Here is a 16,452-nt window from a genome sequence, read left to right as displayed (position 1 = left end):
CACAAGTGCTTGTTTGATACCTCTGGACTAGATGATATCTAACATCTTTTCCAACTGTAAATCAATATCCTTGCACTGGTCCCTTCCCCCCCAAAAAGAATCCAATTACCACTAATAACATTACTTTAGTGAACTATGGTTACTTTAAGGAATCTGTATAATAATAAAGACATTTTTCTTTAAGGCAAAATGGTCTGCCTTTGGGAGAAAGACTAGGAAAGGCAGCAGTCATTAGTGTTCTCGTTTGTTTGGTAAATAAGCCATATTGGGCATTAATACTCAGTAAGGACAGGTTCCTTCATTTCTAGAAGGCATGTTGCTTGGATTCAGATTAGATGTTCCTCAGACAGAAAAAAGGGTAACGTCTGGGTCACAGCTGATTCTCTGAAGTACTCTTTAATAAGGTTCTAGGAATCTACATTTTGGCATCCTATCCTTTGCCCTGTACTTTGACTTCAAGGAAATCAAGCAAGTATCCTCTGCTGGCAGAAACCCAATAACTTGTGGATATGTTCTCCTATTACGCTTGATTTTCTACCTCGTCTCCAGCCCCCCTTTAACTATTTTGATCTATTCCTACTCTAGCCAAGAAGGGACTAGTGTCTGCTGGACATAAGCCAGCTAACAATTCAGGCTACAAACTACCTGAGTAAAAGGTAAGTTTTGGCCTGGCTATTCCAACCCAGCAGTCATCTTAGATCAACTAGGGATAAGCAGACTCACTGAACCTACAAATGGGTCATGCCAGGCAAATATCTGGATGGGAGACAAGAAAAACTCATTGCATAGGAAGTATTAGGAAGGATTTTAGAAAGTGAGATTATTTCACCCAAGTAAGGCTAGCCCTCAGCTAACTCAGTGGGCCCGCTGCTTTCATACATACTGCCTGAATAGGCCAGCACCTCTGAAAAAGGCAACTGGTTCTTATCACTTTTCCTGAAACCAGAAAAGGAGAGGGATTTAACTACTCCTTCAGTATTGTTCAAGGAAGCTGTCTCCTCTTAACAGCTAAAATATAAATTCAAAAGCTCCTCATGTCATGGCATTTGTCACAGGAATTGGATTAAGCCAGTGCTGTAGCAACATTGCCCATAAAGTATTTCATCCTGCATACCACAGAAGCACTGTACTAATTTGTGCATAATCAAGTTATTTATGAGGGAAACTCCTTCTACAATCAATTTTCTCTCACCAAGTCTGGAATTAGGTGAGGTTCCCATTTTAGACCCATTTTTTTTTAATTACCAAGGTAGAGTTTACAGGTTCAGTTTTATCCCTTTTATCTGAGTGGTAAATCATTAGGAAGTAGTTATGAAATTCCTTTTCCAATTGTCCACTATTTACCTCACAGAGATTATTATGTCACCGTCATAAGCCTTTAATAACTATGTGATCTTAAGTAAAGTCACTTAACCTATATGGTTTCAGTTTTCTTATCTATAAAATGAGGAGATTAGATGATATTACCTCTGATGTGTCTTCCAGTGCCACAGAAGGTTCTAGCTGCCCTAACTGTTCCCATATCTTCTATTTCCTATATAAAAAGAAATGACCCCTCCACCTTCCTTGAAAACAAACAACAAACAAATAAACAAAAAACATCCCTTATAGAATGAAGGAAGTTGTCATCCCTATGTGGATATGAAGACCAGAAGAAATCCATTGTATGAACCACTCCTAAAACTTTTATACGGCTGAAATGAAGTCCCATTTCAAATTAGCAATTTCATTTCCCATTTCAAATTCAATTTTCAAATTCAAATTTCAAATTAATTTTCAAATTAGCAAAGGCAGCCTTAAGGGGGAAAAAAGGTCCAAAATATCAACTCAAAAAAGTAGTGTTGTGAAGCAAAAAGCCTAGGGGACTTGTGGTCAGGAGAGACTTTAGTCTGAATTACACCTCCATCCCTTACTATCAAGGTGATCATGGGAAGCCATTTCACTGTACTTAGTTTCATCTGCACATCTCAAAGTATTTTTTAAAAGTATTTTTGTTAAAAAAAATACATGAGTGTAATTAAAGACCTTTAAAAGTTCTCAACTATCTTTAGAGAAGTGACTTGCTAGAGATCCTATAGCTAGATCTTATAGCTCTTAAAATTCACAAATCATGAAGATCTTTGCTTTTCTGATGCCTACATATTACCTTGCATAGAACTGTTTAACTGAACTTATCCATTCATCTTATTCTAGTCTGATATTTCTTCTAAACTAGAATGTCCTTGATGGCCAAGCCACCAAAAAATACTTTTCTTCCATCAAGCAGTTCCTGATATTTTCTCTCCCATCAATCTCTTCTCTTGCTGATATTTCAATTTTAATAAAGTTTTCATAGATTAATGGGAATGGAAATAATGGTTTTCATTATATCCAAATATAAGATAATTCCCTATAATTCATCATTCACACAATTTTTACTATGTAATAAAGAATTCATTTTTTTATATGTTCATTCAGTGTTTAACATTGTTGCTAAAATGCAGTACTGGTGTCATTGCCATAACTCCCTTTTTGGCTTTGAAGAATGCCTACTACAGTATTATAAACAAGCAGGTTCTTCATAAAGCTTCCCAATGACAGACTACTTGAAGAGTCCTCAAACAGACAAATCTGTTGTAAACAAGAATTCTCCTTAAAATGGCACCCTGACAAGGCAGTATCAGATTTTTGCACAATTACTTTTATCATTCATGAAAAATCCATCTGTATGACTGGCTGCAACTACACTGGCAGACAAGGAACTCCAAGGAGGCACAAATATTTTTTAAAAATCATTGCAGGGTACATCTTGAATATGATTGAAGATTTTCCAGGAACACTTTAAAAAATGCTTGTGAAATAAGAGGCTTTTTCTCACTGCTTAAGGAATTTCAGGGATCAGTGAGAAAATGGAAAAGGGTACGAGAACTGGGGAAGCTTTTGCACCCTGACAATATTACATCATGCAAACCTCTAGTTTCTAAATCTGTATCTCTTTTAGATTTAAGCCTGGTGCTCACTAAATCTAATATCTTTACTTCCTAGCAGGAAATCCATTTGTTCATTCACTTAAAGAATAAACATTAATAAATATTAACTAATGAAGAAAATATTAGGTACTTAAAAAAGAAGGGTGGTATAATGGGCAGAGCATCAAATTAGAGTCAAGAAGACTTGTGTTGAAATTCCATGTTGAACACTAGCTAAGTGACAGTTGGCAAGTCACTTAACATCTTTGTGCCTCCATAACTTCATATGTAAAATGATGGGGTTGAACTCAGTGACCTCTAAGACACCTATGTACAAATCTATTATCTGCCTACTAGGTGTACAAGAGACTTGGGGGGATATAAGGTTTAGGTTAGAGACAGAAACTGCCCTCATGGAATTCATGGTGTAAGTTACATTCTTATTATTGGTTTAACAAAATATCTAATGGTATTCTACATATTTCTGAAAGAAGGGAAAAATAAACCATTAATTCAATTCTCATGTAATTCAGTTTTTTCAGCTCTAAAATAAAGAGGTTCAAAATATAATTAAAATATCTTCTATTTCTTAGTAGGTAACAGATATTTTTACAGATACTTCAATGGATCTGTTATCCTACTGATGCAGATATACTCTCCATCAATTCAGATAGCCATCTTTCTAGGATAGCTCACATCTTGGATGACTCTTATTGATAGCACTGTATTAATTATCTGAAAGAATTGATCCAAGATAATGGGGGCCTTCCTCTGAATAGATCTCAATGAGTTTCTGCTTCTAATATTCTAAGTTAGAGCTATTTATTCTGAATTTTCAATGTATCCCTAGAACTTAGTACAGTGTCCAGCATATACTAGGGGCTTAAAAATATTTATTGAATGACTTCCTGAATGCCTGTGTGTGGCATGTACTACAGCTACTAGAATGATGATTCAAACATATTAGAGGTATAGCATGCTTAAAGATGCACTCTCAAAAAAAATGTGTGTAAATCAAATGTTACAGAATCTAATTATATGTAAAATGAACTGTCATTGGAGAGGGGATAGAGACTGCAAATATTTAAACAGAATCATTTTGTAGAGCAATTAATTCTTCCCAATTGATCAATACAGCTGGCACTTACCAGAAATGGAAGCAAATCAAATCCAAGACATTTTATATATCAAGGCTGTAAATACCTAATGATTAATCAACTTTCTCTTTTTATCTCTAGTACCTTGAAAATGACTTAAGCAACAATGAAGAACTGTGAATGACTTAGCTATTCTCAACAATATGATGATCCAAGACAATCCCAAAGGACTAATGATGAAACATACTATCTGTTTCCAGATAAAGAACTGATACAGTCTGAATACAGACTGAAACATGCTCTCTCTCTCTCTCTCTCTCTCTCTCTCTCTCTCTCTCTCTCTCTCTCTCTCTCTCTCTCTCTCTCTCTCCCTCTCTCTCTCTTTTTTTTTCTTAACTTGAGTCTTCTTGTATAAAATGACTAATTTGGAAATGTTTTACATGACTGCACATGTATAAACTATATTGGATTGCTTGGCATCTCAGGGAAGGAGAAAGACACAGAGAGACACAGAGAGACAGAGGGAGGGAAGGAGGAAGGGAAGGAAGAAGGGATGAAAAGAAGAAGGGAGGGAGGAAAAGGGAAGGAGGAAGGGAGGGAGGGAAAGGAAATAAGGAAGGGAGGAACAGAAGGAGGGAGAGAGAGAAGAGAGAAGGAGGGAGGGAGGGAGGGAGGGAAAGAAGGAAAGAGGGAAGGAGAGAGAGAAAAGAGAAACCATGCTTTAAAACAAATGTTTAAATTTTTAATGTGTATTTGGGGGAAATATATTAAAAAAGTAAAAAATATAACAGACTCTTAATTAATAAGTTGCACTGAATTATAGAGCACTGTTCTCAGTATCACAGGAGAGAAAATGTGTAAGAAAAGTCTTTGTTCTCAAGGAACTTATAATCTAATGGGAGTCTATGCCATATACACATAATTATAATGTAAAGTAAAACATAATAAGTATACTAAAGAATGCAAACAAGGCTGAATAGAAAGTTTGTCATGGGGACTCATTACCAAATATAGGGATAAGGAAAGGTTTCTTGGAGGAAGAAGGAATTTGTGAATTGAATGGAAGGAGGATATCCTAAGCAGGGAGAAATGGCATAAGCAAAGGTATAGAGGCAGGAAAGTACAAAGCATGCTTGAAAGTCTTCCACTTTTGTGGGAGTACAAAATATGTGGAAGAGAGTAACATGAGATAAAGCCAGAGATATAGTCACCAAATTATAGACATTTAAAAGTCAGTCAAAGGAGCATGAATAAAAGGTATGCATTGTTGAGTATTTTCTGAAGATTAACTACAGAAGAGTTCATGGGGTGACTCCTGATTCCCTCCCTCAATAATAACATCATTAAATCCCCAAAACCAGAGTTATCTTTGTTATGGATTTCAGGAAAGCCTCAAATTCACACTAAACAGGTATGCAGCTTTGAGAATGTAGTGGTTTTATTTGAACAATTCTTGGTCAAAAACAAGTTTAAGAGATCAAGTTACAAAGAATGATAACATAAGTAAGTTTGCAGTAAGTTTCTATGAATCAAAAAATCTTTGCATGCATATAGTATTAAATAGTTTATTTATCATGGATCTTACTCAGTTGTTAAGCTCTTTAGGAACCCCATTCTGCATTCCTCTTTGTGCCCAATATATTATAATAAGCACTCAATAAGTATCTATTGAATAAGAATTTTAAAATATTAGTTACTGTATATTTTTTATCAGGGGAGTGGCATGCTAAAATCAATACATAAGCAAAATTAGTCTGGCTCCTATATAAAAGATTATTTAAGAGAAGAGTGGGAATGAAGGTGGAGAAACATGGTAGGAAGCTATTGCAATACATGAACCTGGAAGCAGTAAAAATCAAAAGGAGGACCAGATTGGGAAATGTTGCAGAGACAGGCAAAAAAAGACCTAGAAGCCAAATATTTAAGATAATTTGGATGGGGTGGCAAAGATGACCCCAAAATTTCAAGCACAATGGACTGATATGACTTTGTGGGGTTTCAATAAAAGGCATAGTGAATCAGTGAAAGAGAAACTTGGGAGCAAGTTTCAGGGAAAGATAATTGGGTGTGTTGAAGTATTGATGAAGTATTGATTCACCCAGGTGAATTTGCAAGCATGGAGTTCAAAAGACCTACCAAATCTTAGACAGACTGGCAACTTTCTCTTACCTGTGATCCAATGGTTTCCTGGAAGCACCTTCCCAGCTGAGTCTTAGCTGCAACAGGATATACATGAGGAACGAGTTGTTGATGAGAGTATGTTGAATGTATTGTCTGAGTCTTCTGAATGGGTACTCCTTGATAAGAGATCTGTGACTGGCCTGGTTGGCTTTCTTTCACCTTTTGGCCTGTGGAGCCATCAATTCTTGAAACCTGATGAATCTGTACTGAGGCCTCTGGTGGATGTTTCACATGGATATTCACTATGTTTGGGGGGAACTTCACTGAAAGAAATAGGGATGAAGAAAAAGAAATTCTTAGTAAAATTTCATAATAGTAAATAATCTAAACATAAAACATCTATCAAGATAAATAGTTTGCCTACATTCCATGCACAGTTTTTAAAAACCACAGTAAGTTCTTGCTGGTAACAGTTATACACTTCAAATTTGCAATTACCCTAGAATGCAAAGCTTTTCTAAAATAAAAAGGCAACTGCAGAAATGAATTATAGCTTCTGACAGTAATACTTGAAAAGAAAATTAAAGCCCACAAAAGATATTTTTTTGGAGATGAGTCTTGTATAAACCTATGATGTAAATGTGTGATTCAGCTATAATTTGTGGGTAGATTATTGCAAAGGATCACAGCAGAGATGAAAAGTTTCATTACTTGTTTCTGCTTTGATGGCAATTTTAATATTTGTTTTTCACTCTCAAAAGAGAAAGTTCCAATTCCCCACAGCATAGTCTTTTTTTATAAAGTAACTAGTCAATTACTACTATGCTTACCAGGGCATTTAAAAAAGTTGATAAACGGTATTATTTTAAATTTATAACAAGATTTGCACTCAATTTGTACTAACTTTGAAATAAAAACTCCCTAAAGTTCTCAAACTCTAGGGAGGAAATTTGCATTTCACTTTTGAGAGAATACAAGTTATTATTAATAAAACTTATGTGCACTTAAAAGGAAGAATAAATTTCAAAGACTGACTTCAGAGGATCTTGGAGAGACCATGACAATCATCTACCAGTCTCCTCATTTGAGAACAACAATCTCCCAATTAAATCCTGGCTGACAGTTTTCATGATGCCCAGAAAGGCTAAGGTCACACAATTTGGGAGTAAGCTCTGTAGAGAAAAATATTTACCTTTGACTCCTTGTTGGCCTGTCATAGTCAGAGGAAGGGTATGTGTAGAGTGGACAATGTGTGTTCCCAAGCCTTTGTTTGATTGCTGAGGATGCTGGTAGAGTTTAGGGGCATTAGCACCATGTACTGGGATCTGGCATAGCTTCCCAGTGTAATTCGGAGGGCACTGGCATTTGTCCCTTGAACTGCACTGACCTCCATTCATACATGGAAGGTGACAAATTACTGAAAAGGACAAGGACAAAATGAAAAGAATGGTTATTCTATATCAATGTCATATATACCACATCAATATCATGAACAAAATTTAATTGAATACTAGATAATAGTAAAAATCTGAAATAAAGAGCTGTCAAACATGGAATTAGGGAAAAGTAATGATCCACAAGGAATTCAGAACCTACATAATCAATAGACAATTGATAATAATTACCAAATGAGAGACACAGAAAATAATGGTTATGGAGTGCAGGGGGAGGTGTGGTTCAGATTAAAGTGAACTAAGTAATCAGGAAGAGTGTTCAAGTCTTCAGGAGGAGGTGAGACTTGAGTTGGAACTTAAAAGAAAGAATTTGAAAAAGGAATTGATAGGGAAAAGAACATACAAAAATGAAAAAGTTAGAATGTGCATGATATATTAGAGAAGGTAAAGTTGGTAATTCCATCAGCAAAATTGGCTGGGTACAGAAGATAGTTAATGAGAAAATATTTTACTTTCAAACAGACACTGAAAATGACTGTATAAGCCTCATGCTTACTTCTAAAATCATACTGCTGCTTCTAACAGCTTTGAGGAACTCAAAAATGAAGGACATTAAAAGCAGTTCCATCATTTACTGCTTATTGTTTTTGTGTCTAGACAGCAGTCAACATCTCCCCAAGGTTTAATCACTCTGCCCAAATATATCTGGCATATTTTCAATACAGTAGATTGATCAATAGAAGACCTGGGTTAAAACTTCTACTTAATGATACGTACTGTTTGTGTGACCATAGGATAAATCATTTATTGCAATAAGTTCCGTGTAAGATTCACTTTACTCATCTGTAAAATGGACACAAGTCCACTTATAGAATACTTCACAAGGTTGTTGTGAGACACAAATGAGATAATGTATTAAATATAAAATATGCTGCAAACATTAAAGCAAGACATAATATTTTAGGTAGTAGAATTATTCTCTGTCAAGACAGTATCTTTTACAAAAAGAATTGTTAGAAGAGAAAGACTCCAAGATTATCTATCCTATATAGTTTTTTATTTTATATAGAGGGGGAAATAATACTCAGAAAATTTCAATGATGTTTCAAAGTCAAGCAATCTTTCAATTAATAAACAAGCATTTATTAAGTGCTTACTATGTACCAACACATTGGTGTGCAAATGAATAAGAAGAGACTATAGTCTCACTCTTCTAAGACTGTGTCTTGCTACACAACTTTATATGCTACGCCCACTTCTAGTTAGAACTTGCTCATGAAACTCTCCAGCAAGTCTATTGATGTAGCACAATTATAATTCCATCTTGCTTTTCCTGAGTAAGCCTTCCCAGTTAATTTTTAGAAAACAACCTTTTGGATATTGGTCCATGCTTTCTGATCCTAATACCCTACCATCAACATGATACTGCAGGCACTTTATATAAAGAACCTATTTAAACCTGGTCCCTGTAGGCTCTATACTTTCTTTGAACTGGAGTATCTATGCTGCTGACCCACCCAGCCTGCTAACCTGTGGGAATGTGGGGAAAAGGGGAACACAACTGTCTCTATACCTGACTGAATTGCTGTGCTTATGCTGGGCTGAGTTATGAATACTAATACACCATTCTGATCCATTCTAGTAATTATCATTACATGCAATTCACCTGAACTCTGTACTAAAATTTCATGACATAAATAAAGGCAAAAACAGTCCCTGATTTCAATGAATTTACTTTCTACTGAAATTGACGCAGATCATAAGTGAAGAATTCTGTTCTCAATTTCCAGTCCACTTGGTATTTTTCTCTATTACAATTCTTCTATCAGTGATGTAAGATGCGAATACCTTTCTCATTTTTAACATAAATATCTGTCAACTGCAAAAATCAATGTGAGGTAGAAGAGAGAAGGCAAGGAGGACACATAACTAGACTAGTTAGAATAGTCTACAAAGTCAATATGATTCAATAGTGCAATGTGTTAAGTCAAAAATGTTAGTGCAAACTTAAGCTACAATAATGGTTAAGATAAATACTTCTACACTATGCTCTGGCTTTGTCAGGTGACATCTAGAATACTAAGTTCGGTTTTGGGCAACACATTTTAGGAAAAATATTGATAAACTATAGGATTTACAGAGGAAGCCAGTCAAAATAGTAATGAATCTGCAACAATGTCATACAAGAAATAAAGAGAACTGTCTTCAAGAGCTTCTGAAGTACCATTATGTTCAAGAAGAGTTATGCTTGCTCTTTTTAGCTCTAGAGGGCAGAACTAGGAGCAACAAACAGAAAAAATAGAGGCAGAAATTTCAGTTCAATATATGGAAAAACTGTATAACAATTAGAGCTTTACAAAGGAGAAATATTATACCTTGAGGGTAATGAATTAGAGGTCTCTAAGCCAAAGCTGGATTACCATTTTTCCAAGATATTTGTAGAAATAATCTCTACTTACGTATGGGTTGAACTGAACAAACTCTAAATTTCCTTTCAACTCGGAGATTCTATGATTCTATTTGGTGTGTATAATTATGTGAAAATGGAAGACTGGAAAGTACAATGGGTACACATCCAACTAGGCTATTTTATGGACTGTACAACCTAAAGCAGAGGGATGGACCAAATCAATTTTGCATTAATATCTTATATCAAACCTTAAAATAAATCAGCACCTAATAGAAATCATTATCTAGGAAAAATAAAATTTGAATAGGATTTAAAGTGATGTCCCATAGCTGTACCCAAATTAATAATATTAATTGTCAGTTGATTCTCTCCTAGGATAAAAATACCTCCCACTCTTGTACTCCATAGTTGTCAAGGAATTTTTACCCATGGAATCTCATGCCATCCTCCTAGCATGCCCTACAATAGATATGTCAAATATGTAGCCCTTCAATCACATGTAACCCATAACATTCCCAAGTGGGCCCAACCCAAATTAAAATGTAATTATAAAATACTTATAAAAGGTTTTAAGAGATGAAGAATTCCCTTTCTTGTGCTCTTACAGAAATAGGAATGGATATCAGGAGACTTGGGTGTGAGTTCTAGTTCTATTTCTCTCTATTTGTATGGCCTTGTCCAATTCATTTAACATTACTGAATCCCAGTTGCAGAATCATATGCAGAAAAATAAAGCTGGTTTAGAAGTTCTGCAAGGTACCTTCCAGTTCTCCTATGTTAGCAGTATTATGAAAGTGAAATCAAGAAGACATGTTTGAATGCTGTTTTTCACATTTTCTAACCCTGTGATTCTGGCAAGTCAAATAACTCTGGAAACAGATGCATCTGTTTCCTCTTCTGAAAAAAAAAGAGAGAATTTTACTCAATGGGCTCTAAGGTCTCTTCTAAATCTATGATTCCATGACTACAAATTATTGCATATATTACAAGTGGACAGTGTATTTCATTCTTTTTTTATTGCCTAGAAATAAAACTTAGGAGATGGTTGTTTATGTGGTGTAATTTGAAGGATCCACAGGTCCTATTCAAAATAATCTCCCCCAACACTTCAAAAATATTTATTTTATTTGGTAATGCTGCCTACAATTTCACTAACAAAAATTCATTTATTTTGGATTAAAAAAGAAATATTTATCAAAATAAATAAAAATGCAATGAAACAAATAAAATAACTTGCCCTAGATCATAGTAAACGAGTGATGGATATTTATTGCATAGTATCCCAAACAGTGTTTGGTTTATAGTCAGAGGCCCTGAGTTCAAATCCCATCTCTCCTACTTACAACCTGTTTGATCTTAAGTAAATCTTTTTGACAATTTTAGTAACTTCCTAAGAAACTTCATGGAGATAAATGTGAGAAATAAGTCCTTAGAGAAAAGACAATGAAGGGGAGAGGGTATATTAGGTAAAGTAGAGAGGCAGAAGTGAATTAGGGGAGAAGAAGGGATATTTTGGTTAACCAGGATAGGAAATAACTAATACAGCATAACTAATACTAGCATTATTAGACAAAATAGCCTTTCAATCTATCTTTTGATAATAGACTATGCCATTCCATAATCAATAAACAATTGAGGAGAAAAATACTTTCCAAAACCGATGAGGGAAAACCCAAACTCCAAATGTCAAGTAAACATTTTTTAAAAATAATTGAGTCTGCCTAACTTCATAAATCTTTGTGCAAATATTGATATCAGCTATTCACTTTTAAACAAAAAAGAAAACAGTGAAATAATAAAAATAAAGTCAAATGTGACAATCATGTGACAAGATTGTAAAATATTTTTGTCATCTTATCTAGTTTCAAATAAATGTTTATTGAGTCATAATTAATTTTTTTCTAAATTTGAACTATTTGCCAGTGTAAGTTTAATTTTCTGACAAATTTCTGATATATTACCAGTATTTGTGCAAATGGCAACTTCTTCAATAATATATAAAATTCTGCCTACAGTCACAAATAATATTGAAAAGAGGACACAGAAAAATAACTAAAATGACCAAGCAAATAGAATAGCTTCCACAAGTACACACTGAAAAGATTATTAGGACAGGGCTAAGCAGAATTCAGTCAGAAAAGGAAATGTCATCAGGATTATAGGCAATTAGGTCAGTCTGGGTCATGACAGCAGAATAAGATTAGCCAAGATTCAAGGTCAGATAAACCCAGACTCAACAAGGTTTCCAGCAGGCAAAGAAGACAAAATGGGTTGGTCATTTTACCAGACAGAATGCTTCAAGAAACATAATCCCTTATGATCAAGCAACAAAACAAAAAGAAAAGGGATGAAGGAACTGTTATTTCCCCAAGTTTTTCCTGCTGGTCTTTTAGTCCAGGCAGCTCTTGGACCTCTAAGTAACTCTTTATAACCTGCTATGCAGCTGTTTCAGAGCAATCTATCTGTACATGTGAAAGCAAAAATAACCTGAAGATAATGCCAGTGAACTCTATGTCTGTATGGTCATAAAACAAAATATTTTTGCATGAGTTATTTCAACCAATAAAATCACTATTTATAAATATTTGTATAGGAGAAATAAAATAAAATAACTATTTTCCCATCCTAATGGTTTCATCAGTTGAAATTATGATATTTTGTCTAGATTTAGAATTACTTTATAACTACATAGTGAGCCTTTTTTTGTGGCTGGTGCCTCTCCTCAAGAAAAACCTTTTGAAATCAAAGAAAACAAAATCAATATCACTATCAACCCACAGACTTGAAATATTTAACTATGAGTAGTCTTCCATTTCAAAGACCCACATAACCCTAAAAACTATTTTTTCCCTGGAAAATAAAATAGAAAAATAACAACAGATCTTTTAGGGCAAACTCTAGTCCCTTGTGGTGGGCTAATTATGAAGATCATAACAACACATACTTTTTAGAACCCTCAACAAGATAACCTGGCAAAGAAATTTTACCAGGAACACATACCTCTGGCTAAAAAGCAGGGTAATGTGGTTAGCATGACATTTTGCTGGACCTCTCCTGTTTTCCTATACTGTGTTCTATAGCGTCACCTGGGAGCTACTGCAAACAATCAGTGGTATGTGAGCCTCAGGCCTGTTATTTCAAAAAGGGCAATTTTGAGACAGCCTCTCAAAGCAGCTTATGGCACTTCTATAAAAGGTCAATGTTAGAAAAAAGAAATTTGGCCTCCACTGATGAAAGAGCAACAAGTAGGGGGCTTTAAAGATGTCCAGACATTCAACAGAGGTCCATAATTCATTCTTGGGCTAGATAATTAACTGGAAGCAATCATGGGATCAGTTTGGAGGCTGGAGTACAATTCATTATCACATTTTACCCATGTAGGTTGGAACTCGGAATAACTGGTGACATGCCAAAAGTGTACATAAACATAAATGAGGCAGACCTTTTGGAAATATAGTTCCCTAAGAAATACCTACACTCAGGTTATTGTTTGTTATACTTTCTTAGTTTCGGATGTCAAAGAAAGCTCTAAGAATACATGGGACCTTCCTCTAGCTTATTGGCCACCTTAACCAACTCAATTTCTATGCCAGCAGACAGACCATTTCAAGTTATTGTGGCTGAGGAACAGTGGGGAGGGGGGGAAGATTCTTGTCTGCAGGAAAACCTACATCTGTCATTTTGTGAAACAGAGAAACACATGATTTTGATTTGAGCAGCTGCTTAAGCTTTCCAACTTGTCTTTAATTAGAAGAATAATGGTCCATCAAAGGTCTTTTTCATTTCTGTTAGGGCTTGCTTAGGTGAGAATTTTTTGAAAGTTAAAATTCTATGTTATATTTCTCCATCTAGAATACATGTGGACTTTTTGCTGTGGCATCTTTTAAGAGATTTTTAGAACTTTTGAATAACAAATGTATTACACATTATGACAGAAATTAGCAAACTATGATATACTTTAAAAGCTGTGAGATCTTTAAAAAAGAGCATTTCCCTTTAAAATATGGCAAGAATTAACTCAAAAATGTAATTCAGACAGAGACTAGAGAAGATACATTGAAAGAAAAGCTGATATAGTAGAGAGCAGAGGAGACCTGGAGTCAAGAAGAACCAGGCTTAAATTTCATTTCAGATTAACTGTATGGCAATAGGCTAGATTCCTCTGAGCCTGTTTTCTTTCCTATGCCATGGGATTATTGTGAGAATAAAGGATTTTCAAACCTAAACGTGATATATAAATGAAATTTATTATTAGCTATTAATATATTATTGCATTTAAAGTATCCACAACTGTAAACGCTTAGTCATCCTTGCCTTATCCTTTCCCTTGTTCCCCAACTTATTCAATCAGCTGCTAGGTATGACAACACAATGGAGGTACAAATTCCACCTCAGGCACTTACTAGTAATATGATATAGGACCAGTTTACTGACATCTTATTCTCTCAATTCCTTCATTTGCAAAATGGAGTGTATATATACATCAGCAGTTAGAGCCTAAGGAACATGCATTTGGATGGGCCAATAGGAGTCAACCCAAAGATCATGCATTGGAGCTCTTCTGGTAACTTCTGAGAATGCATGTGGCTCAATATTGAAAGGGTTGGGTGCTTTGGAATAATGGAACAATATCCTTATTGGCCACTGAAGATAGTGGGCTGCTGAGTAAGCAGACCCTACTTTTGCTTTCTGTCTCATTTTCTTAGATATTCCTGTGAAGTAAGTAGCTCTCTCTTCCTAAGTTTCCCTACAGAAGACAGGAAGATCCTTCTTACTATTTTTTTCTGAGGTTTATTCTGAGGTTCAACCTTGGGCTCTATTTCTATTTCTATTCCTATATCATGGCTAGAGTTTTAGGTCATGTTGTCCTGGGAAATGATCTTACTCCCTTCAACTCACTCCTTTCTCATTGAGAAATGCCAAATTGTTCCAAGCACCAAAAGGTTTCTTAGAAAAGTTTGCTTTAAAAAGGACTTTAAAAATCAAAGAGAAATTGAGGAAAAATTAGGAAAAAAACAATCCAAGCAAATGAAGAAAATCATGAACTAACTTGAAATAGAGAACCAAAACTTTAAGAAAGAAAATAATTCCTTGAAAACTAAAACTGGGCAAAGGGAAACTTATTTTGCTCTAAAATACAAAGAAATAATAAAACAAAATCAAAGGAATGAAAAATAGAAGAGAGTGTTAAACATCTCATCAGAAACCAACTAATCTGAAAAACAGAGAAGAGAAATAATATAAGAATAATTAGATTGTCTGAAAATTATAATTAAAGAATCTTGATACAAAAATACTTAATTTAAATTAAATTTTCATATTACTTCAATAAGCCATTTTTCATGAGACAGGTGAGAACCAGGACTTCTATTCAAATAAATGAAATTAAAAACAGGTAAAGAGTAAGATGTCTTTGAAATCAATGTCTTTGAAAGAGTTTCATGCTAAGTGATCAAAGGACATGAATGCATAGTTCTCAAAAGAAGAATTATAAACTATTCATAACCATATTATAAAATGCTCAGAATCATTAATGTTAGGAAAAATGCAAATCAAAACAACTTTGACGTTCTATGTCATAGCAAGAAAATTGGGCAAAGATGTCAAAATGGTGGAATCAATCAATAGTGGAAGGTCTGTAAAAAGAAAGGTTTATTAGTATACTCCTGATGGAGCTGTGAATAGATAAACTATTCTGGAAAATAATTTAGAATAATATTAAAGAGTGATTAAAAAGTCCAAGCTCTTTACTTCAGAGATACCACTGTTCGATATATACCCAAAAAGGCAAAAAATAGAAACAAAAGTTCTATATAATCCAAAATATTTATAAAGCACTTTCTTGAAATAGTAATGAAATGGATAGTGTCCACTGATCAGAGAAATGGTAAGATGGACTGTGGTACATGAATGAGAGAGAATGTTATCCCACTATAACAAATAATTAATATAAATAATACAGGTAGATATGGAAAGACATGAACTGATAGAAAATGAGCAAAGCAGGATCAGGTAAAAAGACGTATAATGACTATAACAGCAGAAATTAAAACAACAACAAAAATGAAATTGAATGCTATGCAATTATAACAATCAAGTTTGATTCCAAAGAAAATATGAGAGTGTACTTCCCTCCTTTTCTTGAAGATGGGAAGGATTTTGGATAAGGAATACTAGATAGATAGATAGATAGATAGATAGATAGATAGATAGATAGATAGATAGATATAAAATTAATTGAAGTATAGATTAGTTATGTTGAATTGCTTTTATCTTTGTTTTTATTCTACATTATGAAAGATGATGGTTCCCTGAGCTGAGTATTCTCTGAGAAATACTCTTAAAATTAAGACGATGTTAAAAACAGAAAATTTTAAAATAAAATAAAGAGCTTCCCACATAAATGTGATTACGTTAGAGGTTGCCTATATCTGTACTTAACTGTTTTTTTTTTCATTCTGCTATCCTATGAGGCAAAAACA

The 16,452-nt window shown here is 34.4% G+C and overlaps 1 protein-coding gene across 2 annotated transcripts in view; it reads right to left on the bottom strand.

Moving 5' to 3' along the window:
• LTBP1 (latent transforming growth factor beta binding protein 1) overlaps positions 1-16,452 on the bottom strand; it is a 475,937-nt gene that overhangs the window by 210,593 nt on the left and 248,892 nt on the right. For both annotated transcript variants that reach the window (XM_074288158.1, XM_074288159.1), the window contains exons 6-7: positions 7,359-7,583; positions 6,215-6,489 (exon numbers count right to left, since the gene is read on the bottom strand). In XM_074288158.1, coding sequence (XP_074144259.1) covers positions 6,215-6,489; positions 7,359-7,583 — 500 coding nt within the window. The remainder of the gene's footprint in view (positions 1-6,214; positions 6,490-7,358; positions 7,584-16,452) is intronic.

The sequence above is a fragment of the Sminthopsis crassicaudata genome, chromosome 2, assembly GCF_048593235.1.
Source record: "Sminthopsis crassicaudata isolate SCR6 chromosome 2, ASM4859323v1, whole genome shotgun sequence".
NCBI lineage: Eukaryota > Metazoa > Chordata > Mammalia > Dasyuromorphia > Dasyuridae > Sminthopsis > Sminthopsis crassicaudata.
This window is presented reverse-complemented; position numbering and strand designations above follow the sequence as displayed.